This window comes from Salvelinus fontinalis, chromosome 23, assembly GCF_029448725.1.
Source record: "Salvelinus fontinalis isolate EN_2023a chromosome 23, ASM2944872v1, whole genome shotgun sequence".
NCBI classification, from domain to species: Eukaryota; Metazoa; Chordata; class Actinopteri; order Salmoniformes; family Salmonidae; genus Salvelinus; species Salvelinus fontinalis.
Window position 1 is genome coordinate 41,411,266 of NC_074687.1, and position 18,819 is coordinate 41,430,084.

Genomic DNA, 18,819 nt, shown 5'->3' on the forward strand with positions numbered 1-18,819 from the left:
GCTGCATGCTGAACTCACGGTGCATGTGTGGGAAAATGATGGTATTTCTCATTTTAAAAAGCTGAACCTCTGCCATGAAGCCCTGTGTGCGCTGAAAGACAAGGTTTATGTCCCAAATGGCACCCTATTCCCTATACAGTGCACTACTTTTGACCAGGGCCATGGTAAAAAGTAGTGCACTATATAGGGAATGTGGTGCCGTTTGGGATGTAAACAAGATGCATGCTGGAACAGAGAGAGCAGATGTTTCCTTAAATGCAACATCAGAGCCCTAAAATAGCTATTCTCTTAGAGCAGCAGCGCTGCTTATCAAAGGGCTCAAAGTACTCTCAATATAGACATTTCAGGGCTTTAGTAAACAGTCAAATGCTCATTCTTCTGAGAAGAGAAGCATATTTCCTATCTCATGGATTGAGCACATTCTCAATACAGCCAAAAGATTGCTAAGACTTAAAATAGCCTGATAGTACGAGATACATTTTATGTACAGTACCAGTCAAACGTTTGGACACGCCTACTCATTCAAGGGTTTTTCTTTATTATTACTATTTTCTACATTGCAGAATAATAGTGAAGACATCCAAAATATGAAATAACACATATGGAATCATGTAGTAACCAAAAAAGGTTAAACAAATCAAAATATATTTGAAATTTGAGATTCTTTGCCTTGACAGCTTTGCACACTCTTGGCATTCTCTCAACCAGCTTCACCTGGAATGTTTTTCAAACTGTCTTGAATGAGTTCCCACATATACTGAGGAGTTGTTGCTGCTTTCCTTCACTCTGCGGTCCAACTCATCCCGAACCATCTCAATTGGGTTGAGGTCGGGGGATTGTGGAGGCCAGATCATCTGATGCAACACTCCATCACTCTCCTTCTTGGTCAAATAGTCCTTACACAGCCTGGAGGTGTGTTGGGTCATTGTCTTGTTTAAAAACAATTGATAGTCCCACTAAGCGCAAACCAGATGGGATGGCGAATAGCTGCAGAATGCTGTGGTAGCCATGCTGGTTAAGTGTGACTTGAATTCTAAATAAGATGCCGACATTGTCACCAGCAAAGCACACCTACACCATCACACCTCCTCCTCCATGCTACACGGTGGGAACTACACATGCAGATATCATCCATTCACCTACTCCGCATCTGACAAAGACACGGCGGTTGGAACAAATTTGGTCTCATCAGACCAAAGGACAGATTTCCACCAGTCTAATGTCCATTACTCGTGTTTCTTGGCACAAGCAAGTCTATTCTTCTTATTGGTGTCCTTTAGTAGTGGTTTCTTTTCAGCAGTTCAACCATGAAGGCCTGATTCACGCAGTCTCCTCTAAACAGTTGATGTTGAGATGTGTCTGTTACTTGAACTCTGTGAAGCATTTATTTGGGCTGCAATCTGAGGTGCAGTTAATAGCTGATTTCTGAGGCTAGTAACTCTAATGAACTTATCCTCTGCAGCAGAGGTAACTCTGGGTCTTCCTTTCCTGTGGCGGTCCTCATGAGAGCTAGATTCATCATAGCGCTTGATGATTTGTGCGTTTATTCATCACTTGAATAAACTTTCAAAGTTCTTGACATTTTCCGGATTGACTGACCTTCATGCATTAAAGTAATGATGGACTGTCGTTTCTCTTTGCTTATTTGAGCTGTTCTTGCAATAATATGGACTTGGAATTTTACCAAATAGGGCTATCTTCTGTATACCACCCCTACTAATTGGCTCAAACGCACTAAAAAGGAAAGAAATGCCACAAATTAACTTTTAACAAGGCACACCGGTTAATTGAAATGCATTCCAGATGACTACCTCATGAAGCTGGTTGAGAGAATGCCAAGAGTGTGCAAAGCTGTCAAGGCAAACGGTGGCGACTGAAGAATCTCAAATATAAAATATATTTTGATTTGTTTAACACTTTGTTAGTTACTACATGATTCCATATGTGTTTTGTCAGTTTTCAATATTATTCTACAATGTAGAAAACAGTAAAAATAGAAATAAACCCTTAAATGAGTAGGTGTGTCCAAACTTGACTGATACTGTATAGATTTATATTTAAACATATACAGTATATGTTTCTATATGTAGCATGTTTAAAGAATTTGTCAGCTCGACATGCATGTGTGTTCAGATGTTCAAAAATGTACATTTTCTTTTAATAACTTGAAATATTCAGTCGGCATTCCCCTACATGACCATCATTTTAGTAAAGCAGACTTTTTCCATGTCCTAAAAAAAATATTTCCAAAGCCATTATGGTGTATACTGAGTGTACAAAACATTAGGAACACCTGCCCTTTCCATGACATAAAGAGTGACCAGGTGAATCCAGGTGAAAGCTATGATCCCTTATTGATGTCACTTGTTAAATCCACTTCAAATCAGTGTAGATGAAGGAGAGACATGTTAAAGAAGGATTTTTAAGCCTTGAGACATGATTGTGTATGTGTGCCATTCAGAGGGTGCACGAGCAAGACAAACGATTTTAAGTGTCTTTGAACGGGATATGGTAGTTCTTGAGTGTGTCAAGAACTGCAATGCTGCTTTTCACACTCAACAGTTTCCCGTGTGTATCAAGAATGGTCCACCAACCAAAGGACATCCAGTCAACTTGACACAACTGTGGGACGCATCGGAGTCAACATGGGCCAGCATCCCTAAGGAACGCTTTCGACACCTTGTAAAGTCCATGCCCCGATGAACTGAGTCTGTTCTCAGGGTAACAGGGGGTGTAACTCAATATTAAGAAGGTGTTCCTAATGTTTTGTACTCTGTGTAATGTATGTACCTAATGTCTCAGTGTAAAGGTCATGATCTATGATCAGTTATAACTTTTGGATCATAATGAACAGTATATGGACGGGGGGGGGGCTGAACCCACTCTGAGAAGCTTGATACATACGGCCTCTGTAGAGGCTCCCAAGCCCACCTTTGACGATGACTCTGGAAGTGCACACTGCTCTCCCATGGCTGTTCTCAGCGACACACGTGTACTGGCCTTCGTCCTCTGGCAGTGCACCCTGGACTGTGAGTTGGGTCAGGCCATTCTCAAAGGCAGAGTGGGCACGCGGCACTGGCTTGTCTGGAGGGTGGGGGGGGGGAGGAACATGCGTCACACTCGAGGAGGAACACCTAAACACAATCAACTCACAGCAAAAAAAGAGTTTCTTCCACTAAGAGTGTAAAAGTAAAGGAGAGCAGTACTACATGGAGAGAGATGATTGAAGAAAGATTATTAGAAATTAAGCAAGAGACTAATATTCATTCATTCATATTAAACAAAGAAAATGTTTGCTGTGGAATCGCTGATAAAACAAATACATGTGTGGTGGCAGAAAAAGACTACACTAATGTAAAAAGAACCTTGGAACTGATTGATACAATGGCACAACATATTTCTTTATCAGATGCGTATCGATCTTTCCCTGCAGGCCTGAGTTTACACAGACAGGCAGCTAGCTAGCTCTGTGTTAAATTGATCCTGGATGGGCCTCCCGAGTGGCGCAGCGGTCTAAGGCACTGCATCGCAGTGTTTGTTGTGCCACTAGAGAACCTGGTTCGGGTCCAGGCTCTGTCGCAGCCGGCCGCGACCGGGAGACCAATTGGGAGGCACACAATTGGCCCAGCGTCGTCCGGGTTAAGGGAGGGTTTTGCCGGCAGGGATGTTCCTCTCCCATCGCGCACTAGCGACTCCTGTGGCCGGGCGGAATGCACGCTGACACGGTCGCCAAGTGTATGGCGTTTCCTTTGACACATTGGTGCGGCTGGCTTCCGGGTTAAACTGGCGTCGTGTCAAGAAGCCGTGAGGCTTGGCTGGCTTGTGTTTCGGAGGACGCACGGCTCTCGACCTTCGCCTCTCCCGAGTCCGTACGGGAGTTGCAGTGATGGGACAGGACTGTAACTACCAATTGGATACCACAAAATTGTGGAGGAAAAGGGGTCAAATAATATGAGTTGTGATGCTCTACCACCAACAATGGCAAAGGTGTATAAAGATGTCGGAATACAGACATGACGTCATTGTTTTAGCCACAGAGTTTTGTAACGACAGCGCACAACATGGTTCAATGCACCAGTAAATAAACCGGCACAAATCACATTTGAGTTTTACAAATTGCCAGTGTCTTGGAGCTCAAATTGAGATAATGTATACTGTGCTAATGACGACACAAAAAGAGAGTAACGGAGAGGAATGTACAAGAGGCCATATTTATGCACCACCGCTATTATATATGGCTCTTGCTCCCTCCTGGACCACCCAATCCCAAGAAGGGCATTCACTTTGAAATCCAGGGGAGCCTTTTTTTGTCCTTGTGGTAGGCATTTCATAATCGGCCTGCACAGGTCAGAGTCTTGGAAAGAGAGAGTCTCAGATGTCTGCTTTTGGAGCACAAACACTTGCCAAGTCTGGCTGTGTGTAATATTTCAGAAGAGGTTTCAGGAGGCAGCGATGCATGTTTTTCCTTTATATGGTTCCTAGGCCTCATATTTGTTTAATGGCTGTGGGTGTATTTTCCAGCGGAAAGAACAGAGGGCTGTGAATCGGTCGGTGCTGGGATCCCTGCTGGGAGCGGGGACTATTTCTCTTCCCTGAGATAAGTGTGATGCCATTAACTGTCCATCCGTCTTCAAGAGACCAGAGTATAACATCAACAGTTCCCGTACAGCTCAGACCTGAAGCACTAAGAGAAGTGGCCTTGTGGAAACTATGGATAAGTCCCAAGTGACACCCTACTCTCTATATAGTGCACTACTTTTGACCAGGGCCCATAGGGGTCTGGTCAAAAAGTAGTATACTATGAAGGGAATAGGGTGCCATTTGGGACAGAGACTATGTTAGATCCTTCTCTAAAATCGGCAACAAGTCAATTCTATTTGAGTTTAAAGATTAAATCTCTATTTTAAAGATGCTTCTTAAAAGCCCAGTGCATACAAAATGTGATTTTTATATGTTTTATATTTCAGCACTATGAGATTGAAATAATACGGTGGAATTGTGAAAATAATGATAATGCCTTTCTAGTGTACTGAAAGAGCTGTTTGAAAAGACCGTCTGAAATGTCATCTTGTGTCACGCCCTGACCTTAGAGATCCTTATTATTCTCTATGTTTGGTTAGGTCAGGGTGTGACTCGGGTGGGAAGATCCGTTTTCTATTTCTTTGTGTTTTTGGCTGAGTATGGTTCCCAATCAGAGGCCGCTGTCTATCATTGTCTCTGATTGGGGATCATATAATAGTTGTCATTTTCCTTTTGAGTTTTGTGGGATTTTGTTTTCTGTTTAGTGTTTTTTTGCCTAACAGAACTGTTCGCTTTCGTTTTTTGACTTTCGTTATTTTGTTTGAGTGTTTTTGAATAAAAAAATCATGAACACTTTCCACGCTGCGTCTTGGTCCACTCTTCCTACCACAAACGAGAGCTGTAACATCTTGTTTTGCTGAGTCGGAGCTTTGGCCTGCCTGGTGACGTCACTACATGGTAAATTAGTTAATAAACCAATAAGAAAGAAAGTGCCAAACCTCTCTGCCAATAACAGCTAGTTTTCAATTTTCCCCTCCCCACTCAGCCCACTCCCAGACAGTCCTAGCTAATTTCTTGCTTGAGAAATTGCTCTTTGCTAAGAAGCTATTTTTTCTTCTTTTTTTTTTTTTTACAATTAAGTATAGTAAGGTACTTAATTGTTACCCAGAAATAATTTGATATTTAGATAAAAACGGCTGCATTGGACCTTTAAAACGTTTCAGCTATGTTTTCTAACGAGGATAATTCAACTCAAACAAAACAATTACATTGGCCAATACACTCCACCCTCAGTTTACAAACAAGTTCAGGAGCCAAACTTTTGACTAGAAATGAAAGTTAGAGTTTAGAACTGTAGCCTTATGTTGTGAGCCAAGTTAGGCTCAGATGATAGACAAAACCAAACTTAACAAATTGTGATCCATCTTCATTAAATATGGAAGGATAAAAATAACCTAGCTACAATAATAAAAAATAGTGTTCACTGTGTTCAGTTGGAATTCTGCTAGATCAATTGTCATGCCAAGCTTTCATTTTGGTTAGTGATATTCGGTATCCTTAGGACGTCCATACTCCCTAGGCTAAACCCTAACCAATTCAAATGTTAACTTCAATGAGACATGGACGTCCCAAGGCTCCCGTATAGCATTAATCCATTTTGGAGTTATGACCTTCAAAATAGCCCATTCAAGGGGGTTCCCCCGACGTTCTATATGTTGAGCAGTTAAAGATGAAAAAGATAAACATTCTCTGTGTGGGATCTGACATATTACAGAGACACATGAGCCTTCAGCAGCAGAGCAGCCAGACCTGTGAAATGGTGGTCCTGTGATGGGCCGGCCTCATGCTGAGAGGGAAAGCAGTAGCAGACTTACTATGGCGGTGTCCCAAAGTGCACCCTATTACCTTTATAGTGCACTACTTTTGACCAGGGCCCATAGTGCACTATATAGGGAATAGGGTGCCATTTGGGAACGCATGTAATAAATTACACCCCCCCCCCCTACCTAGCTGATCTATTCAAGAGGGTTCTGAGTACAGGGACTTTTTGTTATTCCTACCACTTCTCCTGTCATCCTTCACTTTTCATAGGAGTGGAAGGGATTTTTGTCTGTCCGTCCAATGAGGTGATAAGCATTGAAAAACAGGATTATCACCCCCCTCTAGTGGGTATAATGGATACACGTTAACTACCAGTCAATGGTGACTGTTACTGCTAGGGTTGCACATTTATGGTCATTTTCGCCAAATTCCCAGGTTTCCCAGAAATTCCAGTTGGAAATTATGGGAAAGTTACTGGAATTTTGCATCCTTAGTTACTGCAGGGGGAGATGCAGGGTGGCAGGTAGCCTAGCGGTTTAAGAGCATTGGGCCAGTAACCGAAAGATTGCTGGTTTGAATCCCTGAGCGGATTAGGTGAAAAGAAATCTGTCCGTGGTGCCCTTGAGCAAGGCACCTATTTCCTAAGTCAAACGTAATTTTTTTTAATGATGGGCTCTCTCACCGTTTCGGAGCCAGAAGATGTTAGGTAGAGGCTCCCCCTCCACTGAACACTGCAGAAGGAAATCCTGGCCCTCACTCACTGAACATCCCTTCAGGACAGTGCTGAACACAGGGGGCTTGCCCTCCAGCCGTGGGTCTGCAAGGGATGGAGTACACAGACAGAGTATTAAGAATACATCCTAAATGTATTACATTGGAGCCTTACATTTGAAATGTGTGGTATTGGTCAGTCTAACGGCCCATTTCCACCATAAGACTTTACCCCAGTGTTTGGCCTAAAGTACCTGCCGCAAACAATACCTACTCTGACTTGGGACAACCGACCGCAGTATTAGCAAACTGGGTGTATGACCAGATGCAATCTTTCCTTCTCTCCAGTAGAGGGCATAGGTAGACAACAATTGTTGCAGTCATGTCTAGAGGACACACACTCCCAGCAAAAAGACTGCTCATCTCAAGCACAATAAACTGAAAATAAAAGCGATAACAAATTCTGGACTCTCCCTAAATTAAATCACTGTAGACTGGTGCCAGTACATTATATCAAAAACACCAACTAGACAACCAGATATCAAAACAGTTTCACTTTGACTATCATTCAATAAACAACCAACTTTTATTTGGTTGAAGACCGCAGACAGCTTATAAGGACAGGTCCAATAGCAACAGTGTCTCGTTTTAGTTGAACTCAGCCCAAAAAACTAAATAGTCGATGTGCTCACCTCAGTTAGCCTGCCTTCATCATTATCGTGTTTTGATTAAGACAGCCAGGGGAAATTAACTAGACGCTTATTTACCCAAAAGGCAGAGCTGGAGACTGCAGAGACTATTAAGTCTAAACTATTGTCCCTTCAACCGTAGACCTGTCAGATGAAAAGGATGGCGCGATAAATATTCTGCGCAACAAGGGCCTTAGTTCACACTATTAAAACCAACAACGCTGCTCTCCTGTTCTCCTTTATTTCCTGCCACAATGTGTATAGTAATAAGTCCTAACACTTTTGACCAGAGCCGTACGGGTCCTGGGGACTCAAAGGGGTGAACATTTTAGTTACTTCCCTGGCACAACACACCTGATTTAAAATAATCAACTGCTCATCAAGCTTTGATAATTTTAAATCAGATATCTGGTGCTAGGGAAAAAATATAAATGTGCACCTCTTGGGGTCCCCAGGACCAGGATTGGGAAATGCTGGGGGGAAAATCGGGTGCCATTTGGGACCCACGCTAAGTACTTACTCTTGACCGTGAGGTCCCAAGTCGAGGACACCTTCCCGGTGCTAGTAGTCATGGTGCATCCGTACGTCCCACTGTCCCTTTTCTGGACGTTGTCCACAGTGAGGATGTGAGTGTTGCCATCCTGCTGGAAGCTCAGCCCTGCTCTGGGTCTCAAAGGGAAGCCATCTTTAACCCAGCTCAGGCCAGCCACGGGAGAACCTGAGACTGGAAGAGCACTTTAACAGTCAATCTAATGGGTTAAATATGCAATAATAAAGCAGCTAAGAACTGTTAGTGAACTGGTATTAGTGAATTGGCAAAAATGTGCATCTAAACATGACAAATACATACAGTATTTTACAGAGTTACAGTTCATATAAGGAAATTAGTCAATTGAAATTAATTAATTCCTAATCTATGGATTTCACATGACTGGGAATACAGATATGCATCTGTTGGTCACAGATACCTTCAAAAAAAAGTAGGTGCGTGGATCAGAAAACCAGTCAGTATCTGGTGTGACCACTGTTTGCCTCATGCAGCGCGACATCTCCTTCACATAGCGTTGATCAGGCTGTTGATTGTGGCGTTGGAATGTTTTCCCACTCCTGTTCAATGGCCGTGTGAAGTTGCTGGATATTGGCGGAACTGGAACACGCTGTCGTACACGTCGATCCAGAGCATCCCAAACATGCTCAACGGTTGACATGTCTGGTGAGTATGCAGGCAATGGAAGAACTGGGACATTTTCAGCCTACAGGAATTATGTACAGATCCTTGCAACAACGGGTCATGCATTATCATGCTGAAACATGAGGTGGCGGATGAATGGGATGACAATGGGCCTCAGGATCATGTCACGGTATCTCTGTGCATTCAAATTGCCATCAATAAAATGCAATTGTTTTCGTTGTCCGTGGCTTATGCCTGCCCATACCATAACCCCACCACCATAGGGCATTCTGTTCACAACGTTGACATCAGAAAACCGTCTGCCACCTGCCCAGTACAGTTGAAACCGTGTGACAGTGACCATTGAAGGTCAAGACCCTGATGAGGACGACGAGCATGCAGATGAGCTTCACTGGGAGGGTTTCTGACAGTTCTTCGGTTGTGCAAAACCCCAGTTTCATCAGCTGTCCGGGTGGCTGGTCTCAGACCATCCCGCAAGTGAAGAAGCCGGATGTGGAGGTCCTGGGCTGGCATGGTTACACTTGGTCTATGGTTGTGAGGCCGGTTGGACGTACAGTACTGCCAAATTCTCTAAAACAAAGTTGGAGGTGGCTCATGGTAGAGAAATTAACATTAAATTCTCTAGCAACAGCTCTGGTGGACATTCCTACAGTCAGCATGCCAATTGCACACTCCCTCTAAACTTGAGACATCTGTGGCATTGTGTAGTGACAAAACTGCACATTTTAGCGTGGCCTTTTATTGTCCCAAGCACAAGGTGCACCTGTGTAATGATCATGCTGTATAATCACCTTTTTGATATGCCACACCTGTCAGTTGGATGGATTATCTTGGCAAAGGTTAAATGCTCACTAACAGGAATGTAAACATATTTCTGCACAACATTTTAGAGGAATAAGATGTTTGTGCACAAGGAACATTTCTGGGACCTTTTATTTCAGGTCATGAAACATGGGAGCAACACTTTACATGTTGTGTTTATATTTTTGTTCAATATAATACACCATAAGACGTTTTGAATCACCTTGGCATTTGAATGCGACTTTGGTCCCCTCTTTAGTGTCCTGGCTCTGAGGTACAGAGTCAAATTTTGGTGGAGCTCCGGCAGTCACTGCTACCCTCGCTGACCTGCTCTCTCTGGCCTGCCTTCTCGTCTCTCTAGTGGGCTCTGGAGATGGCTGTGGGGGGCTCTGGACTCCCACTGGGGGGGTCTTCACCCTATCCCTTGTATCCCTCTCAGGGGCTCTGTTATGTGGGTCTGGGCTGGACCTAGCAGCCCCCTGGCCTCTTAGATGGTGTTGCAGAGTGGTGGAGCTGGCAGCCTTTGAGGTTGCCACCCCAGGCTTTCTAGGGGCCTCATCCGGCAGGTCTGCAGGGGGCTTGGGAGACGCCATGGTTGCCTTCCATGTTGCTTTGGTCAGCTCTGTGCTGTCTTTGGCCTCCCTGGTGAGTGTGGTGAGTCTCTCTCTGGTCTCAGTCCTGTCTCCTGTCTTGGTAGGTGAACGCCGGTCAGCGAGCAGGCCGTTACTTGTGTGCTTGACTTCGGGTGAGTCAGTTGTCTTTGGGACAGGGGCCACCAGAGCAGAGGGACCAAGACTGTAGAGGTAACACATTGTCAAAGGATTGATTATTTAACTGTAGAGAAATTCTTGTGGAATTATTTGGTGGAAATGTATACATCATGAAAATAATTGCTCATGTAATCACACAGTTAGTAATATTACAATGCAGGGAATGGTATGAGATACATACTCACATGCCAGCCTCACTGCCTGAACCTAAAAAGGAAAGGATGCACACTAAATTTCCTCTCAAATACAGCAAGAAAAGTCCCAAATATAACTTGATATTCAGAACTGGCAATGCTGATGATTTACTGTGAAGTTATAGCACTCATGGATGTGTACCAAATGGCACCCTATATAGTGGACCCTAGTCAAAAGAAGTGCACTACAAAAGGGGAAAGGTGCTATTTGGGACACAGACTGTGTGTTGATGGCTGCAGTATCTTACCCTGAACATTCAGCTCTGCTGTAGCTGTGGCCTTCCCAGCACTGTTGGCCACAGAGCAGGTGTACATTCCTGCATCGTCCACACACACGTCTCGGATCTCCAGGAAGTGGATTCCCGACTTCTCAAACATGTTGAAGTGGGGAGAAGTATGAAGCTCTTCATCTCCCTGTGGACACCCATCAAAGAGAAAAAGTGACAAAGTGGGAGAGAGAGAGAGAGATGTCAGAGATTAAGACTCACCATCCTACATGTTTGAAAGACAATACACCATCTCTGTTCTAACCAGAGTTGCGAAATCTAGATGTTAACTTTCCCAAATGTCATGCTTATTCCCTCCTAATTCAAAAAAATATTAAAAAAAATGGAATTTGGAAAATTCTGGAAAACCTGCGAATTTTGGGAAAGTTACTGAGATTACTAAACCTTCTCTCTGTTCCATCTCACCTTAAGCCAGGTAACTAGGGGCTGTGGGCGTCCTGTGATTTTGGCAGAAAACTTGCCACTCTGTCCCATTCGGACAAAGATGCGCGAGGGCCTTGTCACAAACTTAGGGGGGCTCTCCCCCCAGATACTGGGCATGCTCTCCATGGTTGACACTCCAAACCGCCCGCTGGAGTCAGAGAAAACACAACCACTCACTACCTCAGCATCCAAATATGTGTCTGCTTAATCACACCACTTGAACAAACAAATTCCATTTGAATAATGACTTAATATAGTAATATGAGTGACTGACAGACTATATTTACAGGCAGGGGCTGCGGATCCGACTTTTCGGGGATTTTTCATCTGCAGCACTCAAAAGATCCGGAGCTTCCCGAAGCTTCTGCGCATGTACAGAGTCTATCAAACCTTAGGAAAACCTTCCGAATATTGAGTTACACCTCCCCCCTTACTTTAAATCCACAACTTGGATCCTTCGACAGCCTCATAGATGATCTAGATAGTTTTTCTAACCTCTCTGCATTACAACCAAATTACGATAAGTGTACTACATTTAAGCAATAAGGCACGAGCGGGTGTGGTATATTGGCCATATACCACAAACCCCGGAAGTTCCTTATTGCTATTATAAACTGGTTACCAACATAATTAGAGCAGTACAAATAAATGTTGTCATACCCGTGGTATCAGGGCTCGAACCACCCAGTTTATAATATGTATTGGATCACCAAAAAATTAAACTTTTACATTACCGTGTAGTTTACCGTGTAGTCTGACGGTCAAGTGGACATACTCGGTATTCAAAGAAATGATCTCACTACAATACATTTTAATAGAAAGTTAGCAAAAACAGATCTTGCTTCAGTGGAAAGGAAAATACCTTTCTATTTGAGGAAAAATCAACCTGATTAACTATTTAGTCATCTGCCTGTTTAACTTATTTTTTAATTATATGAGCAAAACATTTTCTTTTCTTTGGAACAGCAAGCCAGACAACATTAAACGGGCCTATTTCTATAATGAACATGAATTCGGAGAGCAGAAATGATTAAATATTAAAGCATTACACTTCTCACTAAAGACTTCAGTCATACAAAAGCTATACTTAAAACCCAAACTGGTTTTCTAGCAAGAATGTGTCAACCCATGTTCAGGAATGGGCTTTACAATCTCTCACTTTAGGTTATTTGAAAATGAAATCTCGAAAATAATCGCTATTTTTAAAACAAGCCATAGAAAGTTGGTTGCAATTTTAGTTTAATCCACCAGAAAAAAATGAACAAACAACAAATATTATGGTTAAACTCAAATATACTAATTGCTTATTTTTTTTTAAATCTTTGGTTATAATCTTTGTAAATGACATCATAAATAGGACTGGTGGAGTTGTCACACATGCAGCTAACAAAAATATGGACATTTCAGCTCTACTCAAAATGATAACTATTTCAGCATTACCGCAAAAATGGAGGAGGCAAGTGGAAGGGGGAAAAAGTAAGGAACATGTCTGTTGGCCCTGCATTAACGACCAAAATTGTCTAAAGAAAATTGTGATACTTAATTTATTTAATTTAATTTAAGGACCAAAAAATTGACAGCAGTCAACCATCCCAGCTATGCAGATTTTGCTGGGAAGAGACAGAATAATTATCAAAACAAATTTGATTGGTCACATACAGTACCCATGGTTAGCAGATGTTATTGCGAGTGTAGCGAAATGCTTGTGCGTCTAGTTCCGACAGTGCTGCAATATGTAAACAATTCCACAACAACTACTTAATGCACACAAATCTAAGTAAAGACTAAGAATATATACATATAAATATATAGATGAGCAATGGCAGTGACAGAGGAATGACTGAAATTGACAGACTCCAACCACCCAAGCCATAGATTGTTCACTCTGCTACAGTCCAGAAAACAATATTGGAGCATCGGCTCTTGGAACAACAAGCTCCGAGACAGCAGTCTTATGGCTTGGGGGTAGAAGCTAAATAGCCAGACTGCTAAATAGTCAATTAATAGTACCCAAACTATCTGGACTGACTATCTTGCACTTGACGCTATGCACACACACTAGACTTGATAGATACATACCCACTACACTGTCACTCCCACACAAATCCCTCATATTCAAACACTACATACGCACCGACACAAACATACAAGCATTCACACACGCAGACTCACACTTTTACACATTTTATTAGTCACATGCGCCAAATACAACAGGTGTAGACCTTAGTGAAATGTTTACTTAAGAGCCCCTAACCAACAATGCAGTTAAAAAAATATGGATAAGAATAAGAAATAAAAGTAACAAGTAATTGAAGAACAGCAGTAAAATAACAATAGCGAGACTATATACGGGGGGTACTGGTACAGGATCAATTTGCGGGGGCAACAGTTAGTTGAGGTAATATGTACATGTAGATAGAGTTATTCAAATGTCTATGCATAGATAACAACAGAGAATAGCAGTGGTGTAAAAGAGGGGAAGAGGGGAGGGGGGGGGGGCAATGCAAATAGTCCGGGTAGCCATTTCATTAGGTGTTCAGGAGTCTTATGGCTTGAGGGTAGAAGCTGTTTAGAAGCCTTTTGTACCTAGACTTGGCGGTCCGGTACCGCTTGCCGTACGGTAGCAGAGAGTACAGTCTATGACTAGGGTGGCTGGAGTCTGACAATTTTTAGGGCCTTCCTCTGACACCCCATGGTATATAGGTCCTGGATGGCAGGGAACTTGGCCCCAGTGATGTACTGGGCTGTTCGCACTACCTTCTGTAGTGCCTTGCGGTCAGAGGCCGAGCAGTTGCCATACCAGGCAGTGATGCAACCAGTCAAGATGCTCTCGATGGTGCAGCTATAAAACCTTTTGAGGATCTGAGGACCCATGCCAAATCTTTTCAGTCTCCTGAGGGGGAATAGGTCTTCACGACTGTCTTGGTGTGCTTGGACCATGTTAGCTTGTTGGTGATGTGGACACCAAGGAACTTGAAGCGCAAAATCTGCTCCACTGCAGCCCCATCGATGAGAATGGGTCATCTTTTTCCTGTAGTCCACAATCATCTCCTTTGTCTTGATCACGTTGAGGAAGAGGTTGTTGTCCTGGCACTACATGGCCAGGTCTCTTACCTTTTTCCCTATAGGTGAGCGTTTTATTGTTTGCTTATGGCGGAATACAGCTCATTCAGTGCTGTCTTAATGCCAGCCTCTGTGTTGGTATGTAAGCTACAAAAGATACAGATACAAATCTCTAGGTAGATGGTGTGGTCTACAGCTTATCATGAGATACTCTACCTCAGGTGAGCAATAGCTTGAGACTTCCTTAAATATCGTGCACCAGCTGTTATTTACAATAATACATAGTCCGCCGCCCATTGTCTTACCAGACGCCGCTGTTCTATCCTGCTGGTATGGCGTATAACCAGCCAGCTGTATGTTGATAGTGTCGTTGTTCAGCCACGACTCCGTGAAGCATAAGATATTACAGTTTTGAATGTCCCATTGATAGTTTAATCTTGTGCGTAGGTCATCTATTTTATTCTCCAAAGATTGCACGTTTGCTAGCAGAATGGAAGGAAGTGGGGGTTTATTCGATCGCCTACGAATTCTCAGAAGGCAGCAGGGTGGCTATTTGAAGAATAAAATGTTTTCATTTGTTTAACACTTTTTTGGTTACTACATGATTCCATATGTGTTATTTCATAGTTATACACTGTAGAAAATAGTAAAAATAAAGAAAAACCCTTGAATAGGTGTTCCATAACTTTTGACCTGTTTAATTTGTGTGTGTTTAACTTTAATTTGTAGGCTAGGTTGGAGCAACCTCGATAGGTATAGGGAAAATTTGAGTATCATGTAGTAGCCCAAACCTATCGATGTTACATTGAGCTGGGTGAATGGAATATGAATGACAGTCATCCAATATGCTGTATAGAAATAATGCCAATCTCATAAAAAAAATGTCCTCCCTAATCTTAAATGACACAGACCGCAACTGTTGCATACATTGATTCCACTTTGATCTAACTTTATTAAACAAGCACCATTACCGTTTTATTACCATTCGTCTGAGCAGCCGGTTCTCTGCGTATAGAGAATATACACATGCGCAGAATGTGATCCGCACGTGCAAAAGCTTCGGGAAGCTCTGGATCTTTTTAGTGCAGCGGACTAAAGATCCCGAAAAAGTTGGATTCGCAGCCATATTTATAACACCAAGAAAGCATTTTGATGAACAATATTCAGAAAATAAAAAATGGCCAGAACGATGAAACAGGACAGTAAGGTTGATTTAAACACCCCCATGATGCCACCATTTGCAAAGAAAGGATACTCCCCAAATGGCAACCTATTCACTATATAGTGCATTACGTTTGACACGGGTGCATAGGGCTCTGGTCAAAAGTAGTGCACTATATATAGGGAATTTGGTGCTATTTGGGACGCAGCCACATATACCTTACCCTGTTCTACTGGAGGAGGGGAGGCTGGATTTCTTCCCTGTGTTCCCTATGAGAGATGGAAAACACGCCTCAGATAAGGAATAAGAAACATGCTGTGCATCCCAAATCAAATGGCATCCTATTCCCTAAGTAGTGCACTATATAAGGAATAGGGTGCCATTGGGGAGACAGAGAATAGATTGCTGGTTCAAGTCCAGCAGCACGAGTGTAAATGAATGTGCACTGTGCAGTGTTGAAGAATGCTTCAGATCTCAGTGCAATGGCCCCTTGTTACAGAGGTCATGCTCCATATGTATCTGTTAGTGTTCAGTGAGCCAGAGGTGCCTAAATAGCTGTTTATGATCTTGTAAAGCTTAACGAACGTGGAGGACGTCTGAATGTTTACATACTTCTCCATGGAAAGTAGTAGGTGCCAGCCCGCCTCTTTCATGCACAATGTAACGTAAGTATCCACAGTATAAACATTGGAAATGCAAAAGGCACAGCTGGCATGGTATACACAAAGGAATTTGGAAATCAAAGTGTGCCAATAACACTTATGCTAACAGGAAGAAAAAGTTCCTGAAGCCTTCCATGTGGATATTATAATGGCAGCATCCCAAATGGCACCAGATTCCTTATTTAGTGCACTACTTTTGACCAGGGCTTATAGGGCTCTGGTCAAAAGTAGTGCACTATACAGTATAGGGAATAGGGGGACATTTGGGACAAATCCTCTGCTGGCTTTGCCATCGGTTACTCTAATGAGTTCCTTCTGAACAGGGAATTAGAATTAGTATTCAACCTTATTCTTACTATTACATTGAGTTAAAAACATAAATTGGGAACAGCACAAAAGCCTATGTACAATACGTATGACAGGACGTCTTATATTTTATGAAGTAAAATAAATGCGGTGCCATTAAAAATACTTGGCGCAGTCTTGGTTTAATTTCACATGAGGTATTGAGGTCGTGCACATTTCCCAGTCTACTGTCTATGCTACATTTCAAAGGAAATACAAAGGCTGTGGACCCTGCCCAATTATTATTTATTTGTATTTAACCTTTATTTAAATAGGCAAGTCAATCAAGAACAAATTCTTATTTACAATGACGTCCTACCCCGGCCAAACCCTAATGACGCTGGGCCAATTGTGCGCCGCCCTATGGGACTCCCAATCACGGTTGGTTATGATAAAGCCTGGAATCGAACCAGGGTCTGTAGTGACACCTCTAGCAGTGAGATGCAGTGCCTTAGAACGCTGTGCCACTCGGGAGCCCAATTGTCAACAGACCATTCTATTATTTCTGATTGGCTGATGGAGAGTGTTAGGTTGCCTTCCAAATAGCACCCTGTTCCCTATATAGCACACAACATTTGGACAGAGGTCTATTGCAGCCTCTGGTCAAAAGTAATGCACTATATAGGGAATGAGTGCCATTTGGGACACATTTTATTGGACAGCTGCGGCTGTACCTTCTATAGTGATCTCCACTGTGACCTGGCGGCTCCCAACATCGTTGACAGCCTCACATGTGTAACGCCCTGCATCCTCCTCCTGGACACCGTGTACCACCAGGCTGAAGGTTCCACGGCTACTCTGTTCCATGACGAACCGCTCTCCAGCTATCACCGCTTTCCCATTCCTGGACCACGTGACCTGGGGCTCAGGGTATCCTCTCACCTGGGGATAGATGGATGTACTTCAGTGGATTGTAACAGAGCATCAGTGGTTAATGGTCCTGGTTGAAACAAAACAGTTGATAAAGTTAACATCAGCACTAATATCCCTGTGAAGTGGCACGGTGGATTCCTCAGTGAGGAAGCATAGAAGTTGGTAGCGCTGCAATGTCCAGGAAGAGGCGTTTATTTACAGTGAGGATTTACAGTGAGGACAGTTTGTACAATACGCGCTTTCCGTGATAGACTGACCAGGTGAATCCAGGTGAAAGCTATGATCCCTTGTTGATGTCTCTTGTTAAATCCACTCAGTGTAGATGAAGGGGAGGAGACTGGTTAAAAGAAGGATTTAGAAGGTTTGAGACAATTGAGACATGGATTGTGTATGTGTGCCATTCAGAGGGTGAATGGGCAAGACAAAAGATTCAAGTGCCTTTGAAGAGGGTCTGATAGTAGGTGCCAGGCAGACCGATTTGAGTGTGTCAAGAACTGCAAAGCTGCCCAGTTTTTCACGCTCAACAGTCTCCCGTGTGCATCAATAATGTCCCACCACCCAATGGACATCCAGCCAACTTGACAACAGTGGGAAGCACTGGAGTCAACATGGGCCAGCATCCCTGTGGAACATTTGACACCTTGTAGAGTCCATGCCACGACAAATTGAGGCTGTTCTGAGGGCAAAAGGGAGGAGTGCAACTTAATATTAGGAAGGTGTTCCTAATGTTCTGTCCACCATGTATTTATCACATTCCCATGAACATAACACTATCATAATCAATAAACAGTTTCCATAAGCAATGACTGTTTTTTAATGAGCAGTTCAAAATATTAGGGCATGGACTGACACCAGCTCCATGACAATCTCTATGTGGGCACAAAAGCATAGTGTGTTCACTTCCGTCCTTTTCATTACCATAATCTTCTAAATAGAATGGGAGTCGGAGCACAGGAACTCACTGGGTGTGTGAAACTGACAATCTGTGGCCCATAGCCTAATTAAAGCGGATACAAATCAATAATTAGATGTAGAAACAAATGGACCCGGCAAACTATGATATTTACAAAAACACAAAATGATAAACATTGATATCAGTAACTAGCAAGCGAAATGGAAAGCTACTGATTACCCTTAACGGTTCCTACTTCCTGGAATACAAAAAAACACATTGTTTTATTATCTCTGTGTTCTGGTTTCCAACTAAACCTAATTTCCTCAACTTCATTCCTTTTTCTTAGTGCATAACTCAAGTTCTTAGTCCTTTCCGACGTTTCAATTCTCTCAATGCTCTTTTTTCGACAT

The 18,819-nt window shown here is 42.8% G+C and overlaps 1 protein-coding gene across 3 annotated transcripts in view; it reads right to left on the minus strand.

Annotated features, from left to right (window-relative positions):
* The window catches only part of LOC129821341 (myosin light chain kinase, smooth muscle-like), an 88,753-nt gene that overhangs the window by 41,450 nt on the left and 28,484 nt on the right, over positions 1-18,819 (minus strand). For 2 of the 3 annotated variants that reach the window (XM_055878928.1, XM_055878927.1), the window contains exons 4-12: positions 17,316-17,523; positions 15,858-15,903; positions 11,392-11,557; positions 10,948-11,113; positions 10,691-10,712; positions 9,959-10,530; positions 8,263-8,466; positions 7,025-7,159; positions 2,932-3,084 (exon numbers count right to left, since the gene is read on the minus strand). In XM_055878928.1, the coding sequence (XP_055734903.1) occupies positions 2,932-3,084; positions 7,025-7,159; positions 8,263-8,466; positions 9,959-10,530; positions 10,691-10,712; positions 10,948-11,113; positions 11,392-11,557; positions 15,858-15,903; positions 17,316-17,523 (1,672 nt within the window). Of the gene's footprint in view, positions 1-2,931; positions 3,085-7,024; positions 7,160-8,262; positions 8,467-9,958; positions 10,531-10,686; positions 10,713-10,947; positions 11,114-11,391; positions 11,558-15,857; positions 15,904-17,315; positions 17,524-18,819 lie in introns of those variants that run through there. The other variant, XM_055878929.1, reaches the window with a different exon arrangement.